Source organism: Myotis nattereri, assembly GCF_964212035.1.
Source record: "Myotis nattereri genome assembly, chromosome: 2".
In the NCBI taxonomy this organism is placed as follows: domain Eukaryota; kingdom Metazoa; phylum Chordata; class Mammalia; order Chiroptera; family Vespertilionidae; genus Myotis; species Myotis nattereri.
In genome coordinates this window covers 159862814-159882269 of record NC_138076.1, presented here as the reverse complement: position 1 = coordinate 159882269, position 19456 = coordinate 159862814, and the positions used below count along the sequence as shown (strand labels likewise).

The following is a 19456-nucleotide window of genomic DNA, read 5'->3' as shown; positions in this document are numbered from 1 at the left end:
GGGGCCCTGCGTTCCCCAGCTCATACGAGCCCTCCATTCTGGGGCCTGAATCTCCAAAGGATCCCAGTTTTCGCCAAGACAGGGATCTTCACATCTTCCCACCAGGGACATTCTTAATGAATCGGCCACTGGCCACCTGGGACCTCACCCCCCCTCCCCCAGGTTCTCCAGCCTCCCCACCCAGACACCCAGAGCTCAGCCGGTCAAGGACCCAGAGACAATTCCCTTCTTTTCCATTCTTATTATCTGCATTAGCTGCTCCAAGGAGCTTGAGGAAGGGGAGGGGCATGGGAGGGGGGATCTCAGTACACGCCAGTGAGAAGATGGGAACAGCAACTCACCCACGCTTTGCGAAGTCACTTGTTTTATTAGTGGGCAGAGAGGCTGAGGGTGGGAGGAAGTTTGGAGGAAGGACTGGGATGGTCTGGGAGAAGAAAGGTCCTCTCCAAGGGTTCTTCAGGCTCCGAGCACCACCCCTGACCAGAGGGTTGAGGATGAGCTCCTCCCACAAAGGTGGGTGGGTGGGGCTGGTCCAGGAGGGAGAACCTGCCGCCTCCTCACTATACAGTCACTTCCAGGCCATGACTCCCCTTCTTCTTGCAGCTGAGCTTGCCATTCCCATTACCCGTCGGCCCCTGGGTGACCTTGACAGTCACATTGCTCTCCTTGAACTTCACTGAGAACCTGGAGGGGGAAGAGACAAAAGGCAGGGCTCGTGCCCTCATCCTCTAGGCCCATATTTTTATGATGGTTCCCCCTTCCCTTCTTGAGGCAAATACACCCCCTCCCCCAGCCCAGGTCAGAAAACTCAGGACTCCAGAGAACCTGGGTGGGAGACGAAGACGCTCCTCCATGCCCTGCCCTGACACAGCTGCTTCCCTTTCTGACCCTATGACTTTCCTGGTCACAATGACCAACAGCTTCGCCATCTGCCACTCTGCCCCTCAGCCCAGCTCAGGGCCTTACTGCTCAGCCACGGTGACTGGAAGCTGCCTCTGCGTGGTGTCCAGCACAGCTCGGTACATTTTGGTCAGCAGTTCCACCACATGCTCGCTGACCAACAGGAAGTCCCCCTTGGATCCCACTGATGATATCTTAGGAAGGAAAAAACAGCAGAGAAGGGATTCACTTTTTCTCCTCAGGAGACATCGAAGGCCCAGAGGAAGAGGTGGGGGCCCATCACCTCCAGCCCACCCCAGCCCATCAGACCCACTCCCTTCTCCGGTATGAGGCCCTGCCCCACCCAGCTGATACCTCACTCAGATGCAAGCAAAAAAGCCCATCCTGGAAGCTGGTGACTGACACCCCGGCCACACTTTCCAGCCCAATGACAGTTTTGGCCTGGGTCTTCTTGGAGTCTGTGAGAATCACATGCCCCTTGGTCAGGAGTAGAATTCGAGAGGAAGTCTAGGGACAGAACAGGAAAGGGTGAGGGAGATGGGGGCAGCCCCCACCCTTCCAGCTGTGGGGCGGCATTCCGGGCGCGGCCTTCACCTTGCCGTTGCCACGATTGACCTTCCTCACAGTCTCCGCCATCAGAACGGGCCCTTCCTCCCTGCCCGTCAGCTTCTGCAGCTTGGGGTTCCCTCGCAGCCCAATGTAGTCACCACGGAAGGGAACGGGAACACTGAAGACACACAAGAAGCATGCAGTGGAGACAAAGCCCTTGGCACGGACTCCCGGGCCCTGCACCTCCCCGCACTGCATTCCCATCTTAGACCTCCAGAGCCCCTTCCCCCATCCACCACCAATCCTCTATCTCAGGGATCCTCAGAGCAGGGTCCAGGACCAACATCCGTATCCCCTGGCAACCTGTCAGAAAGGCAAATTCTTAGGCCCCCACCCAGACCTGCAGAATCAGAAACTGAGTGGGTGGGGGTGGCATGTGGGTGTTATCAAGCTTGCCTGGTGATGTGGGTGCACCCTGGAGTTTGAGACCCATTGCTCTGTCCACCTGCGCTTGATGAAACTGACTGCAGGGTCTGAGAGGCTCTCACCTCGGGGGGTATGCAGCCTTCTTGCCCTTGAACAGCTCGCTGGCACAGAGCTTCTCCCTCAGGACCTCTACCTGCTTTGGGGACAGCTGGTCCCGGAACTTCTTGCACTGTGAGTGGGTCGGAGCAGAAGCTATGATCAGGAGGAAGGGGGCAGGGCTGGGAAGGGAGGGAGGGACACTGAGATGTGGAAGGAGAGGGGCAGACACTGGAGAAGAGGACAGAGGGAAAAGATCAGGCACTAGACACTTCAGAGAGGGCAGAGGCTGGAGATGCACTGGGGAGGACTGAGGGATGCTGGGGAGGGGGTGGAAATAATAAAATATAAACCCACTGAGGGCTGTATGCCCAGCACAGGCCCAGTCCCAGACAAGGTGCTCAATAAGCATGTCCTGAATAGAACACTGTGCCAAGTGAAATAAGCCAGACACAAAAGGACAAATATTGTATGAGTCCACTTATATGAGGTACTTAAAATACAGTCAGATGCCACATAGTGACATTTCAGTCAATGACAAACTGCATGTGCCATGGTGGTCCTATCTTATACAATAAAAGGGTAATATGCAAATTGACCCTAATAGCAGAACAACCGGTCGCTCTGATACACACTGACCACCAGAGGGCTGGTGGTCAGTGCGCTCCCACAGGGGGAGCTCCGCTCAGCCACATGCTGGGCTAATGGCTGCGAGCGTATTGGTGGTGGTGGGAGCCTCTCCGGCCTCCACAGCAGCGCTACGGAGGTCTGACTGCGGCTTAGGCCCACTCCCCCGGGGAGCCGCAGTCAGACCTCCCTTGAGGGCTCCTGAGCTGCCAGAGGGATGTCTGACTGCCAGCTTAGGCCCGATCCCCCGGGGAGTAGGCCTAAGCTGGCAGGTGGACATCCCTTGAAGGGTCCTGGACTGCGAGAGGGCACAGGCAAGGGTGAGGGACCCCCTCTGAGTGCACGGATTTTCATACACCAGGCCTCTATAAGATTATAATGAAGCTGAAAAATTCCTATCACCTTGTGACAATGTAGCCATGGTAACATCATAGCACATGTATTACTCATGTGTTTGTGGTGATGCTAGTGTGAACAAACCTACTGCACTGTCAGTTGTATAAAAGTATAGCACATACAACTATGTACATTAACTTGATAATGGTAATAAATGACTATGTTATTGGTTTATGTATTTACTATATTATACTTTTTATTGCTATTTTAGAGAACACTCTACTTACATTTAAAAAGTTTGCTAGCCTAGCCAGTTTGGCTCAGTGGATAAAGCATCGGCCTGCCGACTGAAGGGTCCCGGGTTTGATTCCAGTCAAGGGCACATGCCTGGGTTGCAGGCATGATCCCCAGTAGGGGGTGTGCAGGAGGCAGCCAATCCATGATTATCTCTCATCATTGATGTTCTCTCTCTCTCCCCCTCTCCCTTCCTCTCTGAAATCAATAAAAATATGTATTTTTTAAAAGTTTGCTATGAACAGTATGCCACATTACAACAGCAGCAGTCTCATACATCTCATGTTCATTGCGTCTCTTGATTGCATCATTTTCTCCTGTGCCTGATTTAACCTCATGTTTTGTGCAGTAACATGCTGTACGGACTGTAGCCTGGGAACAATAGGCTATACCATATAGCCTGGGTATGCAGTAGGCTATTCCACTGAGGTTTGTGTCAGTGCACTCTATGATGTCTGCACAACAAAATCGCCTAATGATGCACTTCTCAGAACGTATTCCCATTAAGCATCGTATGACTCTAGTCAAATTCCTAGAGTAGGCTGGGGGAGGGTGAAACAGGGAGTTATTGCTAACTCAGTACAGAGTTTCAGTTGGGATGATGAAAATAGTAAGGAGATGGATGGTGGTGATGACTGCACAACAGTGTGAATGTGCTCAAATACCACCAAACTGTATACTTCAAAATGATTAAAACGGTAAGTTTTGTTATGCATATTTTACCACATTTTTTAAAAATATGTTTTTATTGATTTTAGAGAGGAAGGGAGAGGGAGAGGGAGAGAGAAAGAAACATCGATGTGAGAGAGAAACATCAATCTGCTGCCTCCCACATGCACCCTGACTGGGAATGGAGCCTGCAACCTGAATATGTGCCCTGACCAAAGATCAAACCAGTGACTTTTCAGTGCACTGGGTGATGCTCAACAAACTGAGCCACACCAGCCAGGGCTACCACAATTTTTAAAATATATAAATATATATATATATATATTTAAATATATTTTATTAATTTTTTTACAGAGAGGAAGGGAGAGGGATGGAGAATTAGAAACCTCGATGAGAGAGAAACATCCATCAGCTGCCTCCTGCACACCCCCTACTGGGGATGTGCCCGCAACCAAGGTACATGCCCTTGACCGGAATCGAACCTGGGACCCCTCAGTCTGCAGGCCGACGCTCTATCCACTGAGCCAAACCGGTTAGGGCTAAAATATATATTTTTATTGATTTCAGAGAGGAGAGGAAAGGGAGATAGAAACATCAATGATGAGAGAGAATCATGGATCGGCTGCTTCCTGCACACCCCTTACTGGGGATCAAGCCCACAATCCGGGCATGTGCCCTGACTGGGAATCAAACTGTAACCTCCTGGTGCATAGTTTGAAGCTCAACCACTGAACCACACTGGCTGGGCCACAATTTTTTTTTTTTTTAAGAGAAAAGGAGTGGAAGAGGGAAGAAGAGAAAAATCAGAGGGAGAAAATAAAAAAGACAAATGAGAAGAGAGGTGCCTGGGCCCCCACTCACCTTCCACTGGTGGTAGAGCCGCTGCAGCTCCTGATTGGCTGTGGTGAAGCACTTATAAGGGGCTGCTGGCCACTTCTTGTCCAAGATACTGGTAGATGGCAAGTTGTTCTTCAGCCCCAGTAGGAATTTCTGTGCCTGGATTGGAAGAGGGGAATTGAAAGTGCAATGATGAGAAGACAGGCCCCGGACAGGCAACACCTCAACTTGGCATTCAGGTACTTTTCTTAGAGCCCACTTCATCACAGGTCCCCTGCATGACCCCAGCACACCAACCAGAGAGGACGCCTTGCCGCGCCCTTTGCCCAGCCCACACATTACCGCTCTGTGCCTTAGCTCATGCTGCTCTCCGCTCAACACTGCCAGCCCAGATTCTACCCATCCTTTCAGATGCCGTTCAAACCTCCCGGTCCCCTGGCCCGGGGGAGCCCTCCTTTCTTTGGAGCCCCCTAGCACTCTGTCTATACTTCTGTTTTTGTACTGTTACTTGTATGGAAATCTCTCTAGACAGTGAGTCCTCGGGAGTGAGTCTCCAGGTCTTGAGTTTTCCCCCCATTCAACATTTATTGAGTGTCTGCTCTGTGCCTGGCACTGTTCTAGATATGGAGACACAGCAGTGAACACAGCAAAGTCTTTATTCTCCCTGAGGTGACACTCTACTGGGGGTGGGGAAGGAGGCCTCTCACAGCAAATAAACACATATAATGTAATGCCAGTTCATTACGTATGCCATGATGCAAAAAAAGCAGGCCCAAGACAGGAATGAGTGGTAGTATATTCCAGAAACAGAAAGAAAGCCAATGTGACTGAATTAAATTCAGTAAAAGGAGAGAAGATCAGAGAGATGGTTGGTCAAGGACAGATCCTGACGGGCCTTGTTGGCTGTAGTGAGGACACGGGCCTTCATTTGGAGTGAAATAGAACACCACTAGAGGGTTTAAAGGGGAAGAGTGACATAATCTGACTTAATATTTTTTAAAATATATTTTTATTGATTTCAGAGAGGAAGGGAGAGATAGAAACAGCAATGATGAGAGAGAATCATAGACTGGCTGCCTCCTGCACGCCTCCCACTGGGGATCGAGCCCACAACCGGGCATGTGCCCTTGATGGGAATTGAACCTGGGACCCTTCAATCCCCAGGTAGACACTCTATCCATTGAACCAATCTGGCTAGGGCTTTTTAAATATATTTTTATTGATTTCAGAGAGGAAGGGAAAGAGAGAGAGAGAGATAGAAACATCAATGATGAGAGAGAACCATCGACTGGCTGCCTGCTGCAGGACCCCTACTGGGGATTAAGCCAGCAGCAACCCGGGGCTGTGCCCTTGACCAGAATCAAACCCGGGACCCTTCAGTCGGCAGGCCAATGCTCTATCCACTGAGCCAAACCAGCTAGGGCCAGACTTAAGATTTTTTAAAAATTTAATACATTTTCTTATTTTGAAAATTATATTTTCCTTCTATCTTCTCTGAAACTATAGCAGTTGAGTCTGAAATTAAGCCTCAGGAAGGATCTTAATTCTGGAGGACTCAGGTCAGAGTGGGCAGGAAGAAGCCAGGACCAGGCCTGGACATTCAGACTATGGGCAGTTTCCAGCGAGAGGAAAACAGGGACAGAGAAGGGGTAGAAAGCAGTGGTGCTGTTGAGACAAGTCAGAGGGAAACCAGACAGGGAGGGAGCAGCATGCCCGGGAGACCTTGGGGAAGGCCAGAGGGCAGGGGGAAGAGCAGAGGTCTGAGGCAGAGTGCTGTGGGACATTGGAACTGCCAGAAAGGCAGAACTTCCTAGATCACTGATTTGATTTTTGGAGGAATAGGGGTTCTGAGGCTCTCCGTTGCCTCCCTGAACATTCGTCCTGTCCTCCTCCCCCTCTTCAGGGAAGCTCCATTTTCCTGGCCTCCTCTGCCTCCTCTCTCCTCAGCTGGCTCCACCGTGTCTGCTCTCTTACTGCATAACTGCATTCCTGAGACTTGTAATCTGGCTTTGCTCTTATCTCATGACTTGCCCCTCTTCCATCTTTCATTCTTTCTTTTTTTTTCTTCTTTTTTTCTCGTTCTTTTATTATTTCTTTCTTTCTTCTTCTTCCACCTCTTCTCTCACCTGTATATTATCAGGCATCTGCTAAATATCACCTCAGGAGCTGCTGGGTTTAGATGAGGACTTCACTAACTCAGATCCCTCCATCCTCAAACCGCCCACTCCCACCCTCAACACCCACCACTTACTAGGCTCTTGTAGATGAAACTTGACAAGGTGAGAGCAGCCCCTGACCGGAAGTATTTTCGATAATCCTTGCGGGCCTGGCAGGGACATACAAGAAAGGAGCCAGAATCAAGATAGTTAAACCTAGAACACAGAGCAAAACCTAGAAGAGGTTCTACTCTTTCAACCACACCAAGAACAAGAGTAAACTAGAGAGCTGAGGCTACAGCTGGAGAGAGTAGTTAGACAAGTTGGCAATGAGGGGGACACTCAAAGCAGAAGGCGGAGCCACACATATGTACAAATCCCCCAGCATGCAGCCACACGCCCAGACACACACGGAGCAGGCCCAGAAATACCCAGACACAGACACGCCATCGCACAGAGGTATGGCCGAGGTTCAAGTAGGACATGCTTCCTGCTCCTCCGTCCCCCCAGCAACCGGGACAATTCAAAAGGAACCACATGTGGAGAGGGAACCCTCTTCCCTTTCCCATTACCTTCCACCCTCTCACAAAAGCCTGGATCAACAAGGCTGACGCCTTCATCTTCCCATAGCGCTTCTTTTGCTGTAGGAAACAGTGGGCCTGTTAGAAAAGGCCCACCTCCTGAACCACCTCTCCCATTTCCCACTCTCCTAGTAGAGTGAGGGGATGGGACTTTGGGGGTTACTGGTACCATGGTGCCCCGAAACCAAGAGGAAATGAGGATCTGACTCTTGCGCATCTGCTGGTAGTGGGTGCGGCAGCGCCAGCCTCGGTAGATCTTCTGTATGAGTGTGGCCAGCTGCTGGATTCTAAGGCGTCTCTGCTCCTCCAGGTAGAAAAGCTGTGGAGTGGTGAAAGGGAGAACCGAGAAGCTGGCCTGGGGAACAGCGCCCTCTCTTCCTGCACCCCACAGCTCCAGAGGCTTCCCAGCCAGTGCTTTACTTGATCATTCCTTGGTCCTCTGAGTTCATTCACTTATGTATTAATTCTTGTTAACAACTTCTACTGAACTCTAACTCTGTAGCTGCTACTATGCTAGGATTTGGAAACTCAGACACATTACCCAGACCCACAAGGAGTCCTGCCTCAAGTGGAGGCACTCAGAGGGGGCCCTGCAAGCACACCTGACTCCAGGGCTCTCAGTCAGGGTGGGAACCCAAGGAACAGCCCCGCAGAGAGGAGACCTCCTCATCCACTATCCATTCCAGGTTATCGAAGCTCCCTTCCCCACCCAGCCACCCCCACGAATACAGGTGCCCTCTCCAACTCACAGTCTTGGGGCTTTTAATGAAGATCTTTGTCTTCCCAAAGGTCACCTCCTCTGAGGTGCAGGCGCTCAGCTCCCCCAGGATCTTCTCCACCCCCTCCCTACGAGAGCGAAAGGGAAAAGCTGCCAGGGGGCAACCCAGGGGAGGGGCCTCTCCACCTCCCCCCAGCCCCTTCCACCCCGGGAGAAGAGTTCAGGGCTTGAACAAGAAGACTTCACTGTCTCTTCTCCCACCGTGTGCCCCTGCACTGAGTCTTACCGGTCTCCCCCATTCCAGCGAGGCCACGTGCTCCGGCTCAGCAATCGGTACCTGTCCAGGAAGGGCCTGTACCCTTGGCGGAAGGCGTAGCCGGCCCGGCGCACACGCACGTTCTCTAGCAGTCCCAGGTACCGAGCCTGGGTTGCCACCAGCTCCCGGGAGAACTGACCTCGCTGCTGCTGCTCATTGGGCTTTACACACCTGGTGGGAGGGAGAGCAAAGTCCAGGCCTCAGGAGCTTCACCTTTGCCAGTGGGACCCATCCTGGTCTCTACACGCCAATTCTGCATACATTCCCCTTAGGTGAAATATTTCAGAGGAAGTGGTCACATTGGCCTTGCCAGTTTCACTCACTAGTACAGTCCCCACCCCAATCTAATGCTCTCCCTGCTACAGGGCTCTCACAGCTCATCGGGCCCTGTTTTCCCTGAGGAAAGGGCCTCTGAAACTCTTATTCCAGAGACACCTCCTCCCACCCCGACGTGCTCTGCAGCATGCGGCTGTATGTAGCATGTTTCCCTAGGTGCCCAGTACGTCACCTGATGTAGTTGGGGTTCTTGGAATACAGGTTCTTCATGAGTATGGCCACAGAACTCTTAAACTGGGCCCCAGCAGTTGGGGGGCGTTTGAGAGATGCCTGCTTAGGATCACCCTCAGGGAACAAGGACCGAAGGAGTGGGTGCTTGGCCTTCCACATGGCCTGGGACAAGTCCCGGAAGAGTAGGTCGTTATTCTTGTCAATGAAGCTGTTCACGTTATATGTCACCTGTAGAAGGACATCTATTGGTCTGGAGAGCCCATGACCCCATCCCAGCACTTGGCCCTCCCAGTTTCAGATCCTCCCAATTCCTTCCCTGTTGCCTACAGCCTGTGCGCAGGCCCTAGCCTTGACCTCCAGCCCCGCCACATCACCTTGCCCGCATAGTGGCAGATGCGGAAGCAGCTGAGACCCATGGTGTGGTCATACTGGCGCTGGGCGTTCTGGGTGACTTTGCTCTCGTAGTGACTATGCTTGGAGAAGAGCTGGTTCAGCTTTGCTAGGAAAGTGGAGTCACTGACCACCCCGGGCCGCAGGCACTCCTCGTCCAGCATGGCCAGGATACCTCGCTGATTCTGGCCAGGGGAACAAATCAGCCCAACCTAGACCTGGTCCTCTAGGATGTCCAGATCCTCTGTCCACTCACCCTTTGCCCTTTTTACCACCCTTGCCAAGTGGGGTGAGGGGAGGGGGATGGTATCCAGGGGAAGGTCCCGAAGATAAGAGAAGGATAACTCACATGCTCAATAAGGTTACAGATAATGCCATTATCAAAGTAGTCCACCTTTTTCCACGGTATGCCCTAGCAAGGGGAGATGGAAAAAATTACAGGGAGCAGGTCCAAGACAAGTCTCCAAAGACCCCACCAGACCCCAGCTGCCTTTCACCTACCCCACAAAGGACCCTCAGAAAGTCCTACAGTTCAGAGGGGTCCCTGGTGTGGTTTCTATCTGCGTCCCCTTTCCTCCAAGACTCATGGAGAATTTGTGGGGTGGGTACAGAGACACATGGGAAGACCCAGAGCAGCCGTGAGGGGGAGTCCATGTAGAGAGCCCTCTAGGTGCTGAAGGTAGAGAGGGAAGTGCAAGCCGCTGGGTGAAGACTGGGTACAGATTACCCAACTCTGGGGGTGGGGATCCTTGAGTATATGGAAGAGCAAAGGGCCACACCACTCTGGCAACAAACTACAGAACCAAAGCACGTACGTGAGTTTATCATCAAGCAACAAAGCTAATTGGATACATCTTCAAAGACCTACATCAGTGATTCTGTCCTCAGTGTGCATCGATGCTACCTGGACAGCTTATTAAAGCAGATTTGCTGCCCCTGCCCCCCAGGTTTCTAATTCCACGGGTCTGGGACAGGGCCTGGGAATCTGCACTCTAACATGTCCACAGGGGACGCTGATCCAGGGCCACAGCTGACCATGGATCCACATGATACTTTGGGACTGTATAATTTTTTAACATGTTTTTTATTGATTTCAGAGAGAGGAAGGGAGAGGGAAAGAGAGGTAGAAACATCAATGATGAGAGAGAATCATTGATCGGCTGCCTCCTGCATGCCCTCTACTGGGGATTGAGCCCAAAACCTGGGCATGAGCCCTGACTAAGAATCGAACCATAACCTCCTGGTTCATGGGTAGACTCTCAACTACTAAGCCACACCAGCTGGGCTGTATACTTAAAAAGAAGAGCAAGAATGGTACAGAAGCAGGAAACCCAAAGACAATCTTTCTGTGCTTTAGGGATTTGCTGGGCATCAGGCCTGCAGGCAGGATAGCTCCTGATCCCACCCCAGGGCAGATGTAGCAGTTCAGGCCATTCCCAGGTGTGACTGGGGAGCAAGCTTCTCTCTCCCTCCTCCCTCACAGGTGGTCAGGGAATGCAGAGTGGAATTAAGTTGCCCTCCCACTTCATTCCAAAAATGTCTTCCCTGACTGATTAAATGAATTATGATATTCTTATAATCCTATGTAGCTTTAAAAAAGCATCTTTAATATACTGATACAGAAAGATCTCTTGTTAACTGATGAAAGCAAGGTGCAGAAGAGGGTGTATTCACTGCTGCGTGAATAAACTTTGATGTGATTACACATCAAAGACCTCTGGAAGGAGCCCACTTCAGGTGCCTATAGACGAGAAGGAAATCAAGGAGGCTGGGGACAGGGTGGGAGAGAGGCCTTTCTTTATACACCTTTTAAGCTTTTTGAATTTTAAAGCACAGAAATATATTATCTATTTGATCACTTGAAAATTTAAAGCCCTGGCCTGATAGCTCAGTTGGTTAGAGCCTCGTCCCGATACCTCCAGGTTGCAGGTTCAATCCCCGGTCAGGGAACATACAAGAATCAACCAACGAATGCATAAATAAGTGGAACAACAAATTGATCTCTCCCCCCCCCCCATCCCCCTTCCTTTAGCCACCCCCCCCTTCTCACGCTCCCTTTCTCTAAAACTCAATAAATACAAATTTAAAAAATTTTAAATAAAAACATCCAAATACTTTTAAAAGCTTCTCCGTACATTGTTATCACAGTGCCTGAAGTTCTGCCACAACAGATTCCTGAGAGCTCACAGGGAGCATCCCTGGGAGGATTTTGATGAGTGAGACTGGGCATTCACACTTTGGAGGGAATTAGCTCAGTCGGAGGCTGTCTGACACCTAGACCTAGAGACCCGCTGAACAGGGGCAGGAGTGTGGAAATCCTGAGCCACGGGCACTTCTGGTGAGAAAGTCTGGGGTCAGCATGCTACAAGAGGGGAAGGCAACATCAGAGCCTGGAGGAGACAAAGGATTCTGGGGAGTCAGAGAAGAGCACAGAAAGTGGATGTGGTTGGGTGCCAAGCCCAGGGGAAACGTCCCTTCTAAATGTGGCTCACGGTATGCCATAGGCCAAGCACAGCTGTCACTTCACTCTTGTCATGACTCCCCCCGCCCCCCAACACATACACCCTTCTATCAAGCCACCGCCCTTCCTGGCCTGGCCTGGAGTATGGGGAGCTGGGGGGGATGGGAGCAGAAAATGAGGGCTTCTTGGTAATGCTGGAATGTTCAGCTGTGCAGGGCAAACTTTTTGTCCTCTGTGTCCCCACGAGGGAACAATTGAGAGGAAATTGTGATCAAGGAGAAAGAAAAGTCTGGCACGTGCCTAGAAGTCATTTAAGAGAGAGGAGGTGGGGAGAAGGCTTAGTTTACCTCTCTCGTGTATTCCTCTTGCTCCTCTTTCAGTGTTAGCTCTATGAACACCTGCTGTAGCTTCTCATTGCAGTAGTTGATCACAAACTGCTCAAAGCTATTGTCCTAAGGGAAGGCACGCAGATTAGAGAGACCAGCTCAGCCCAAGATACTTCCTTCCTCCCAACCCGACCTCCCTCTCTCACATCCCCGGGTTCCGTGGTTGGGCGAAGTTGTCTTACCTCTAATATTTCAAAGCCATAGATATCCAGGACCCCCATTACCTTCTTCTTCTCCCCAGTGCCCACCTGAAGAGGAGGAAAAGATAAGTCTGAGGACAGGCCCTTCTACAGTGGATGTGATGATGGATTGGAGCAAGGGGCAAACAGAGCTCGGGTGAGCTTGACCAAGCCTGACAGGAATTGTGATTTTATTCTCCTTTCTCTTCTATATGCTGGAGGACAAGCAAAGAGGGTGGAAAGGGAAGATGCAAATAGATACCAGGACAGTGCTCCCATGGTGTGAGGTAGAAAGACATTGAAATCCTCTCAGGAAAATAACTACCTTTTAATTTGTTGAGCATTTTATTTAAAAATCTATATTCTTATTTCATTAATCATATCATAAACCTAAAATGAGTGATTATTCCCATTTTACTGATTTAAAATATCAAATTTCAAAAGAGCTAAGCATTTACCAAACCTAGAGTCAAATCCCATTTTACCCCACTACCCTGCAGTAATAGCTTCTAAATTGATGGCACTTTCATGTACATAATCTTTAAATAATAGTTCTATTTTTATTTAATTCACATACCAGAGAATTTACCCTTTAAAGGTATACAAGTTGGTGGGCTTTTAACATATATTCAGAAAGTGTACAACCATCACCACTACCTAAGTCCAGAGCATTCATCATCCCCCAAAAGAAATCTTGTACCCATACCATTAGCAGCCACTCCCCAGTCCTCCCTCATACCCTCAGTCCCTGATAACCACTGATTTACTTCCCATGTCTATGGGTTTGCCTATTCTGGGCATTTCATATAGATGGAGTCATTCAAAATGTGGCGTTTTATGTCTGGCTTCTTTCACTCAACATGTTTTCAAGGTCCATCCATGTTGAATATGTACCAGTATGTCATTCCTTTTCATGGCCAAATAATATCCCATTGTATAAATATACCACATTGTATTTATTTATTCATTCATCAGTTGATGGACATTTGGGTTGTTTCCACTTTTTGGTTATTAAGAATAATGCCTCTATGAACATTCATATATATCTCTTTTCAGTTTGCTTGGATATATACCTAGGAGTCAAACTGTTGGCTATGGTAACCATGTTTACAATTTTATCTCATCCTCACTAAACCTGTGAAGCAGGAAGGCATTAAGGTCCCATTTTCCAAATCAGGAAACTGAGGCTCAGAATCTTTGTGAAATTGAAAGGCCACACACTGGAAAGCAGTCTATCCAGATAGTCAAAAACCAGTGACGTTTCCACAATCACACACTACTGGAAGACACTGTACACTTTTCCTCGTTGTCCTGACTGTCCGTCCCAGAACCCACGGTATCGGGCTGGTGACCGGGGCAGGAGAGTGTTGAGGGAAGAGGGCGATCTCTCACCTTGATACTCTCATTGATTCGATTCACTATCCAGTTGAAGAGACGGCTGTAGATGTTCTTAGCCAGAGCATCCCGGGCATACTGAGCCTACAGGGCAAGGCCAGGCTGGTCAGTGTGGCAGCCACAGAACAGGCTCAGAATCAGCCTCCCATAGGCCCCTTACCTGAACAACGTTCAGTGCAGTGACCACCTTTTCTTTAGCAGTTGCCATGGTCCTTGAGCACAAAGCTCTCTCTAGTTCCTTTGAATCCAAACGCATCAATTCCCCAATCTCCCGAACACCTGGGGTGATGAGGAGATACAACATGGCCTGAGAGAGGGCTTTCTCCCAGGGGAGGGAGGAAGCAGATAAGTGAAGCTGCTGGGAGACTGCTGGAGCAGCCCTGGCAGCCAGTTCAGAACATGGCCTTGAGGAAGGTCTGGGGAGGAGGAGGAAGGGGAGATCTGGGCACTTTTCATGCATTATCTACTTTAATATGAGAATCTCCTGAAATAGGTGAGACTCGGAAAGGTCTCAGAACCTATGTCTACCAAACTTCAAAACCTCATTCCAATGTGCCTCAATGAGTACGTTTGGGGAAGAACTCAGGAGCAGGCTGGGTGGGACTAAATCAGAGTGAAGTTAGTGAGACTAGAGATGGTGGAAGAACAGCAGGAGATTCGGGAAGCTGGGTGGGACTTCAGCAGGGGGTGCAGACCTCTCGTATCAGAGATGCCACTTGCTGGTATCCCATTGGCCTGGAATTCGTCTGACAGCTTCACATTCCCCAGCTTCAGCACCAGGGCTGTCACCTCTAGCACCCATCGAATCTCCTCCTCGGAGAACCCAATCACAGTCATTGCACTCTTAGGGAGCAAGCAGAAGTCAGAAGTTGAACTGTGGTGCCAGTCCAATGCCTCCCTCCTCAAAGCCAGAGCCTGGGCTCAGGGGATGGCCTAAGAGCACAAGCCTACCCCATCCTGGGCACCTACCTGCACAGACTTGAAGTTGGAGGCGTCGTCCATGCCATCCACTCTGGACACTTCTCGGTTCAGATAGGCATAGCCACCTGTATCCGGCTCCAGCTTCAGCGCCGCTGGGAGGGCCGGTGTGAGGGGACAGGGTTAGGACACAGCCTCTCCAGCCTTGGCCCTCACAGCCCAAGCCCTAGGTGAGTTCATTCCATTACTCAAAGAAGCCTTTTTTTTTTTTTTTAGTTTCTTCCCTTGCCTCCTTTATTTTGGGATCATCAATTCCTATAATAGACTAAACTTTTAAGGGGTATTCAGGGTTTAGGTGTTTGTAATTATTAGGGTTTTCTCCCAAATTTTATGAAAGAAAAGCTTCATTTTACTCTTCTCCCCATCCTCAGGGTTCTGAACAATAAAAACAAACAAACCAATCCTCTACACTGCTCTGGTCTCAGTGACTCTGAGGACGAAGGTAAGGAAGGAAGGGTAAGTACACACCTCCCACTCATCCCTGCTGGTGCATTCATTGTTCACGAAGCACTGACAGAGCGTCAGGTACTATGTTCCCCAACCCTGATCCCTCTCCGGAAGGTCTCTCTGATGTTGTGAGGCTGAGTCAAATGGCTCTCTGTGTCCCCCGTGGTGAGTCTCTATCCCAACCCCTATCACGTGGACTAAGTTACGTTTTCTTTCTCTCTCTTCCATAAATAAACTTGTGTGTTGGGACTATGTTTTTCACCTTCATAATCTGAATACCTAGCTGGCATGCAGGAACTTTTTTCTTTTTCATAAATGAATCAAGGGCATGGTCAAAGCTATTTACCAGAGATGGGAAGGAGTGGGTTAGTCATGGAACTTTAGGGATATCAGTGATCTGTTATTCAAATGATCTGAGATTCAGTGAGTATCTCTCAAACTAGAATTTAATGGCAGCTTCTCCCAAGACACAACTGTGAAACCAAAGCGTATTAAAGCGGAACATCTGAACACAGAATGAGTCAGAAAGGCCTGGGGTGATGACACTGGGGAGGGCCCGCTTGGACTCAATTTAAACCAATGAGTGACAGAACCAGAACAAGACACTGGTGCCTGTGATTCAGACAAATGGAACACAACCAAGACTATTAAGCCAGGAGGGAGATGAGACCTGTAGGGGCACCTGAACCATAGATCTGCCAGGGGGAAAAAGGAAATAGGTACAAGACCAGCACAGAATAACCGGAAACCAAAGGGAGCAGATACCACAGAGCTCTCAGCTAGAGGGTGGACTAGCAGGACCTTTAGTGTCACTGGACCCTGTATTGATGCCAGTACAACATTCAAGCTGGGATGGGCTCTTCCTCAGGACAAGGCAGCTTGCCCTGTGCCTTCTGCTCCTAAGTGCATCTGCACAGGCCTATTGGCACTGACCACACTGTAGTGCAGTGTATCTGTTCACACATCTACCATCCCCAGGAGACTAAGTTCTTCAGGGACAGGATCCATGTCTTACTCAATTCTATACCCCTAGCACAGTGTTCGATCATAGTAGGTGTTCAAGAGCTGTCTGATGAATGAATGAATGAATGAATGAATGAATGGAACCTAGGTGGAACTATCTAAGAAGAGGGAATCAAGGACAGGGTCCTGGGTGAAACAGATGTAGACCAAGGACAACTTCAGTGGAAGCTCAGTGAAGGTTCAACGTCCTGCTGAATTTCCTGCTGAACTATCAGTAACATCCCTTCAGTTGAAGATAGGAAAGGACAGTAGATGGAAATGCGAGTTCCATTTTTGAAGCCAGCTCGGGGAAAGAGGACCTCCGGCAGGACAGAGGAATACAAGCAGTGAAGAGGCAACAGAGCATATTCCTAGTAATAAAACCCCACAGAGGTCACGGGATTTGTTCCCAACAATGGTGGGTGAGATCAGATGAGGAATGCGGAAGGAGGAATCTGAGGGGCTCAAGGAAAGAGGCTGCGGGTGCCCAGAGGGGACTGGTGGCGGCTGGGGATGTTCGGGGCAGGCACATACTCAGCAGCTGTGCATCTGCTCCAGCCAGTAGCTGATAGAAGATGTGGAAGTTCCTTTCTCCTTTGAGCTGCTTCACCACGCGGGATTTCTCCAGCAGATCTGGCAGAAAATTAGAAAAGAATGTTTTGCAGATCTGGGAGGTACTCCGCTTCCCTCTAATTCTGCCCTCACCCCTGACATCCCTTGTGGTTGGGAAGTCTAATATTCCTTCTACCCACAGCAGCAGATTAGCAGAAAGGGACACCGTGGGGCGGGTGGGAGAGAGGCGGTAAGCGGAATGGGGAGACACGTACAGTTTGTGATGACGCCACCGAGGGGGGATCCCTTGAAGTCAAACTCAATATCCATGTACTTTCCCTTCAGGGACCAGAGAGAGAGAGGGAGACAGACTTTGCTTCCTTCTCTTGTCACCACCCTGTCCAGGAAGGGTTTGTGGCACATTCTTCCCTCTCAAGCCTCCACACCCTCTCCTCCCAGACTGCGACGTTCACTCACAAATCGAGAGGAGTTGTTGTTGCGGATGGTCTTGGCATTGCCAAAAGCTGCGGAGATGAGGAGAGGGGCCGTGAGGTGGCGGAGGGGAGAAGAGGGACTCTCGAGAAGGAAAAGGAGGAAGGTCTTCCAGTCATTGTGCCAATTTCAGATTTTTCAGGCTAAACGAGGACGGCGGTTTTGGAACAACGGGAAGGTGACTAGGGCTGATGACTCTGGGGTTGGCCGGGTGAGGGGGACAGAGGGCAGAGCCGGCATTCTCACCCTCCAGCACTGGGTTTGACTGAAGCAGCTGCTCCTTCACAGAGTTCACCTCTTCCCCTTTCCCGCAGACGGCCGCCACGTAAGACATCACCAGCTTACTAGCCTCTGTGCAAGAGAAACCCTCACGTGGATCTCCACACCACCCTCCGTAACTTCCCTCATCCCAGCACCTGAGCCTTCAGAGTCAGGAAAACCAAGAGGGAATTTGGGGGTGGGGGATGGGCGGCACAGGGGCAGGGCTAGACCTGGCTGGGAGAGATGAAGGATTAGTTCCAGAGGTGATCCCACAGCTCTCCCCAGCAGGCGCCTCACCCGTCTTCCCGGCTCCACTCTCCCCGGTGATGAGGATGCACTGGTCTCGGTCCCGGAACTTCAGTGACTGGTACGCCACGTTTGCCAATGCATAGCTTGGGGGGGGGGGGGGGAGTAGGTAATGGCTAATGTGGGGTCAGTGCAAGACACCACATTCAATCCCCAGCCTCCACGTCATCCACCCTCTAATTCTAAGGAAGTGACAGGCTAGGAAGGGGGCTCCAGAGGGCCAGGGCCAGAGGGCAGCTAGAGATCTCCTCCAGGAGAAAAGAGAGAAGACATTAGGATGTCTCCTCATCAGGATCATCATCACCTTCCCTTGGTCTCTCTACTCACATATGGGGCTTCAGCTCATAGAAGGTACATTCCTGGTATTTGGCAATGAACTCTGGGCCATAGATGGGCAGCTGTTGGTAGGGATTCACGGAAACCAACACGTTCCCAATGTAGGTCTGCAGCCGGGGAAGAAGGTGAAGGAAAGGAGTGGGGGGAGGAATGGGGGCATGTGGACTCTCTGGCCACCACCGTCAGGGGCACCCGCATGCACTCACATAAATCTCCTTGTTCTCATAGCGTAGCTGGAGGTTCTTGAGCATAGACTCTTCCTCCAGGGGTTCCAGGAGCACGAGATCCTCCACCCCTATGGAACCTTCCAGGAGAGTCATGTTGAGGAGCTGGTCCTGGGGGTCAGGGGGTGGTTTATTGGTATCTGCTCAGCGTTAGAGACCCATACCTGAGAGGAAGAAGGCAGAAGGGCCGAGGAGAGCCTTCTGCCCCCAGTTCCAGCCCCTAGAGAGAGTCCCTGACCTGGGAGAGGCCTCTAGACTAGCCCACGTTAACTGTGGGGGGAGGTGGGGGATCCTCTGCCCCAGGGTCAGGGTTGGTGGGGACAGGGCAGAGATGGGACAGGACCACCTGCCTCTGATCACCAGGGTAAGGAAGACATCACAGGTAGCACCTGGGGAAGCACAATTGTGCTTGCAAGAGAGGACAAGCTTTGCCCACAGCCAGGCACCAAAAGCTCTCTCCTCCCTGCACGGAGGCCCTGCTAGGGTCTAAACTCCCTGACCACTGTCTCAGTTCTCAACTCCCTACGTCCCACAGCCCCTATTTCAGTCACCCAACCCACACACGCCCATTTCAAAGGTTCTTCCAAAGGTCTCTCCTCCCCTCTCATTGCTACAGTGAGATTCATTTTTTAAATGGGGACCGGACGAAGTGAAGAGTTTGAGGACGGAATTGGGAGTTCCTCCATAGAAGACTGGAACACCCCAAAGAAAATCAAAGTGAGCTTTGTTTCCCCCAACAAACTAGTAGCTTTCAGGACCTGTGGATGTGCCAACACTTCTGTCCCTATTTTTCTATTTCCAGTTTTCACACGAATTCCTATAACCTGGCCTAGACTTTGTCCCTGGTGGACACATCCAGCTTTTTAGTAGGAAATGAACAAGGAGCAGAGTGAGAAAACAGGGAGCCTGGCCCCCTGCCTCGGTCCCAGCAGCAGGCACACAGTACGTGTGCCCTCAGGAGGAAGCCCAGCCCTCCTCAGTGTTTCCTGTGGCACTGACTAGGTGGGGTGCCCTGGTACAGAGCAGAATTATCTG

At 50.6% G+C, this 19456-nt stretch overlaps 1 protein-coding gene across 1 annotated transcript; it reads right to left on the bottom strand.

Moving 5' to 3' along the window:
* Nucleotides 1-350: 350 nt before the first annotated feature.
* Nucleotides 351-18517, bottom strand: MYO1A (myosin IA; the record flags this gene model as incomplete). The annotated part of the gene is made up of 27 exons (XM_081083828.1): nt 351-684; nt 967-1094; nt 1255-1407; nt 1495-1627; nt 1998-2104; nt 4759-4893; nt 6986-7060; nt 7463-7531; nt 7641-7790; nt 8221-8317; nt 8476-8676; nt 9014-9240; nt 9387-9587; nt 9752-9814; nt 12211-12315; nt 12432-12497; nt 13821-13907; nt 13984-14102; nt 14519-14666; nt 14793-14896; nt 16785-16883; nt 17078-17141; nt 17280-17326; nt 17541-17645; nt 17853-17947; nt 18189-18304; nt 18404-18517. 27 exons carry the CDS (start codon nt 18515-18517, stop codon nt 561-563), a joined length of 3132 nt encoding a protein of 1043 aa, XP_080939954.1. The 3' UTR covers nt 351-560.
* Nucleotides 18518-19456: the final 939 nt, after the last annotated feature.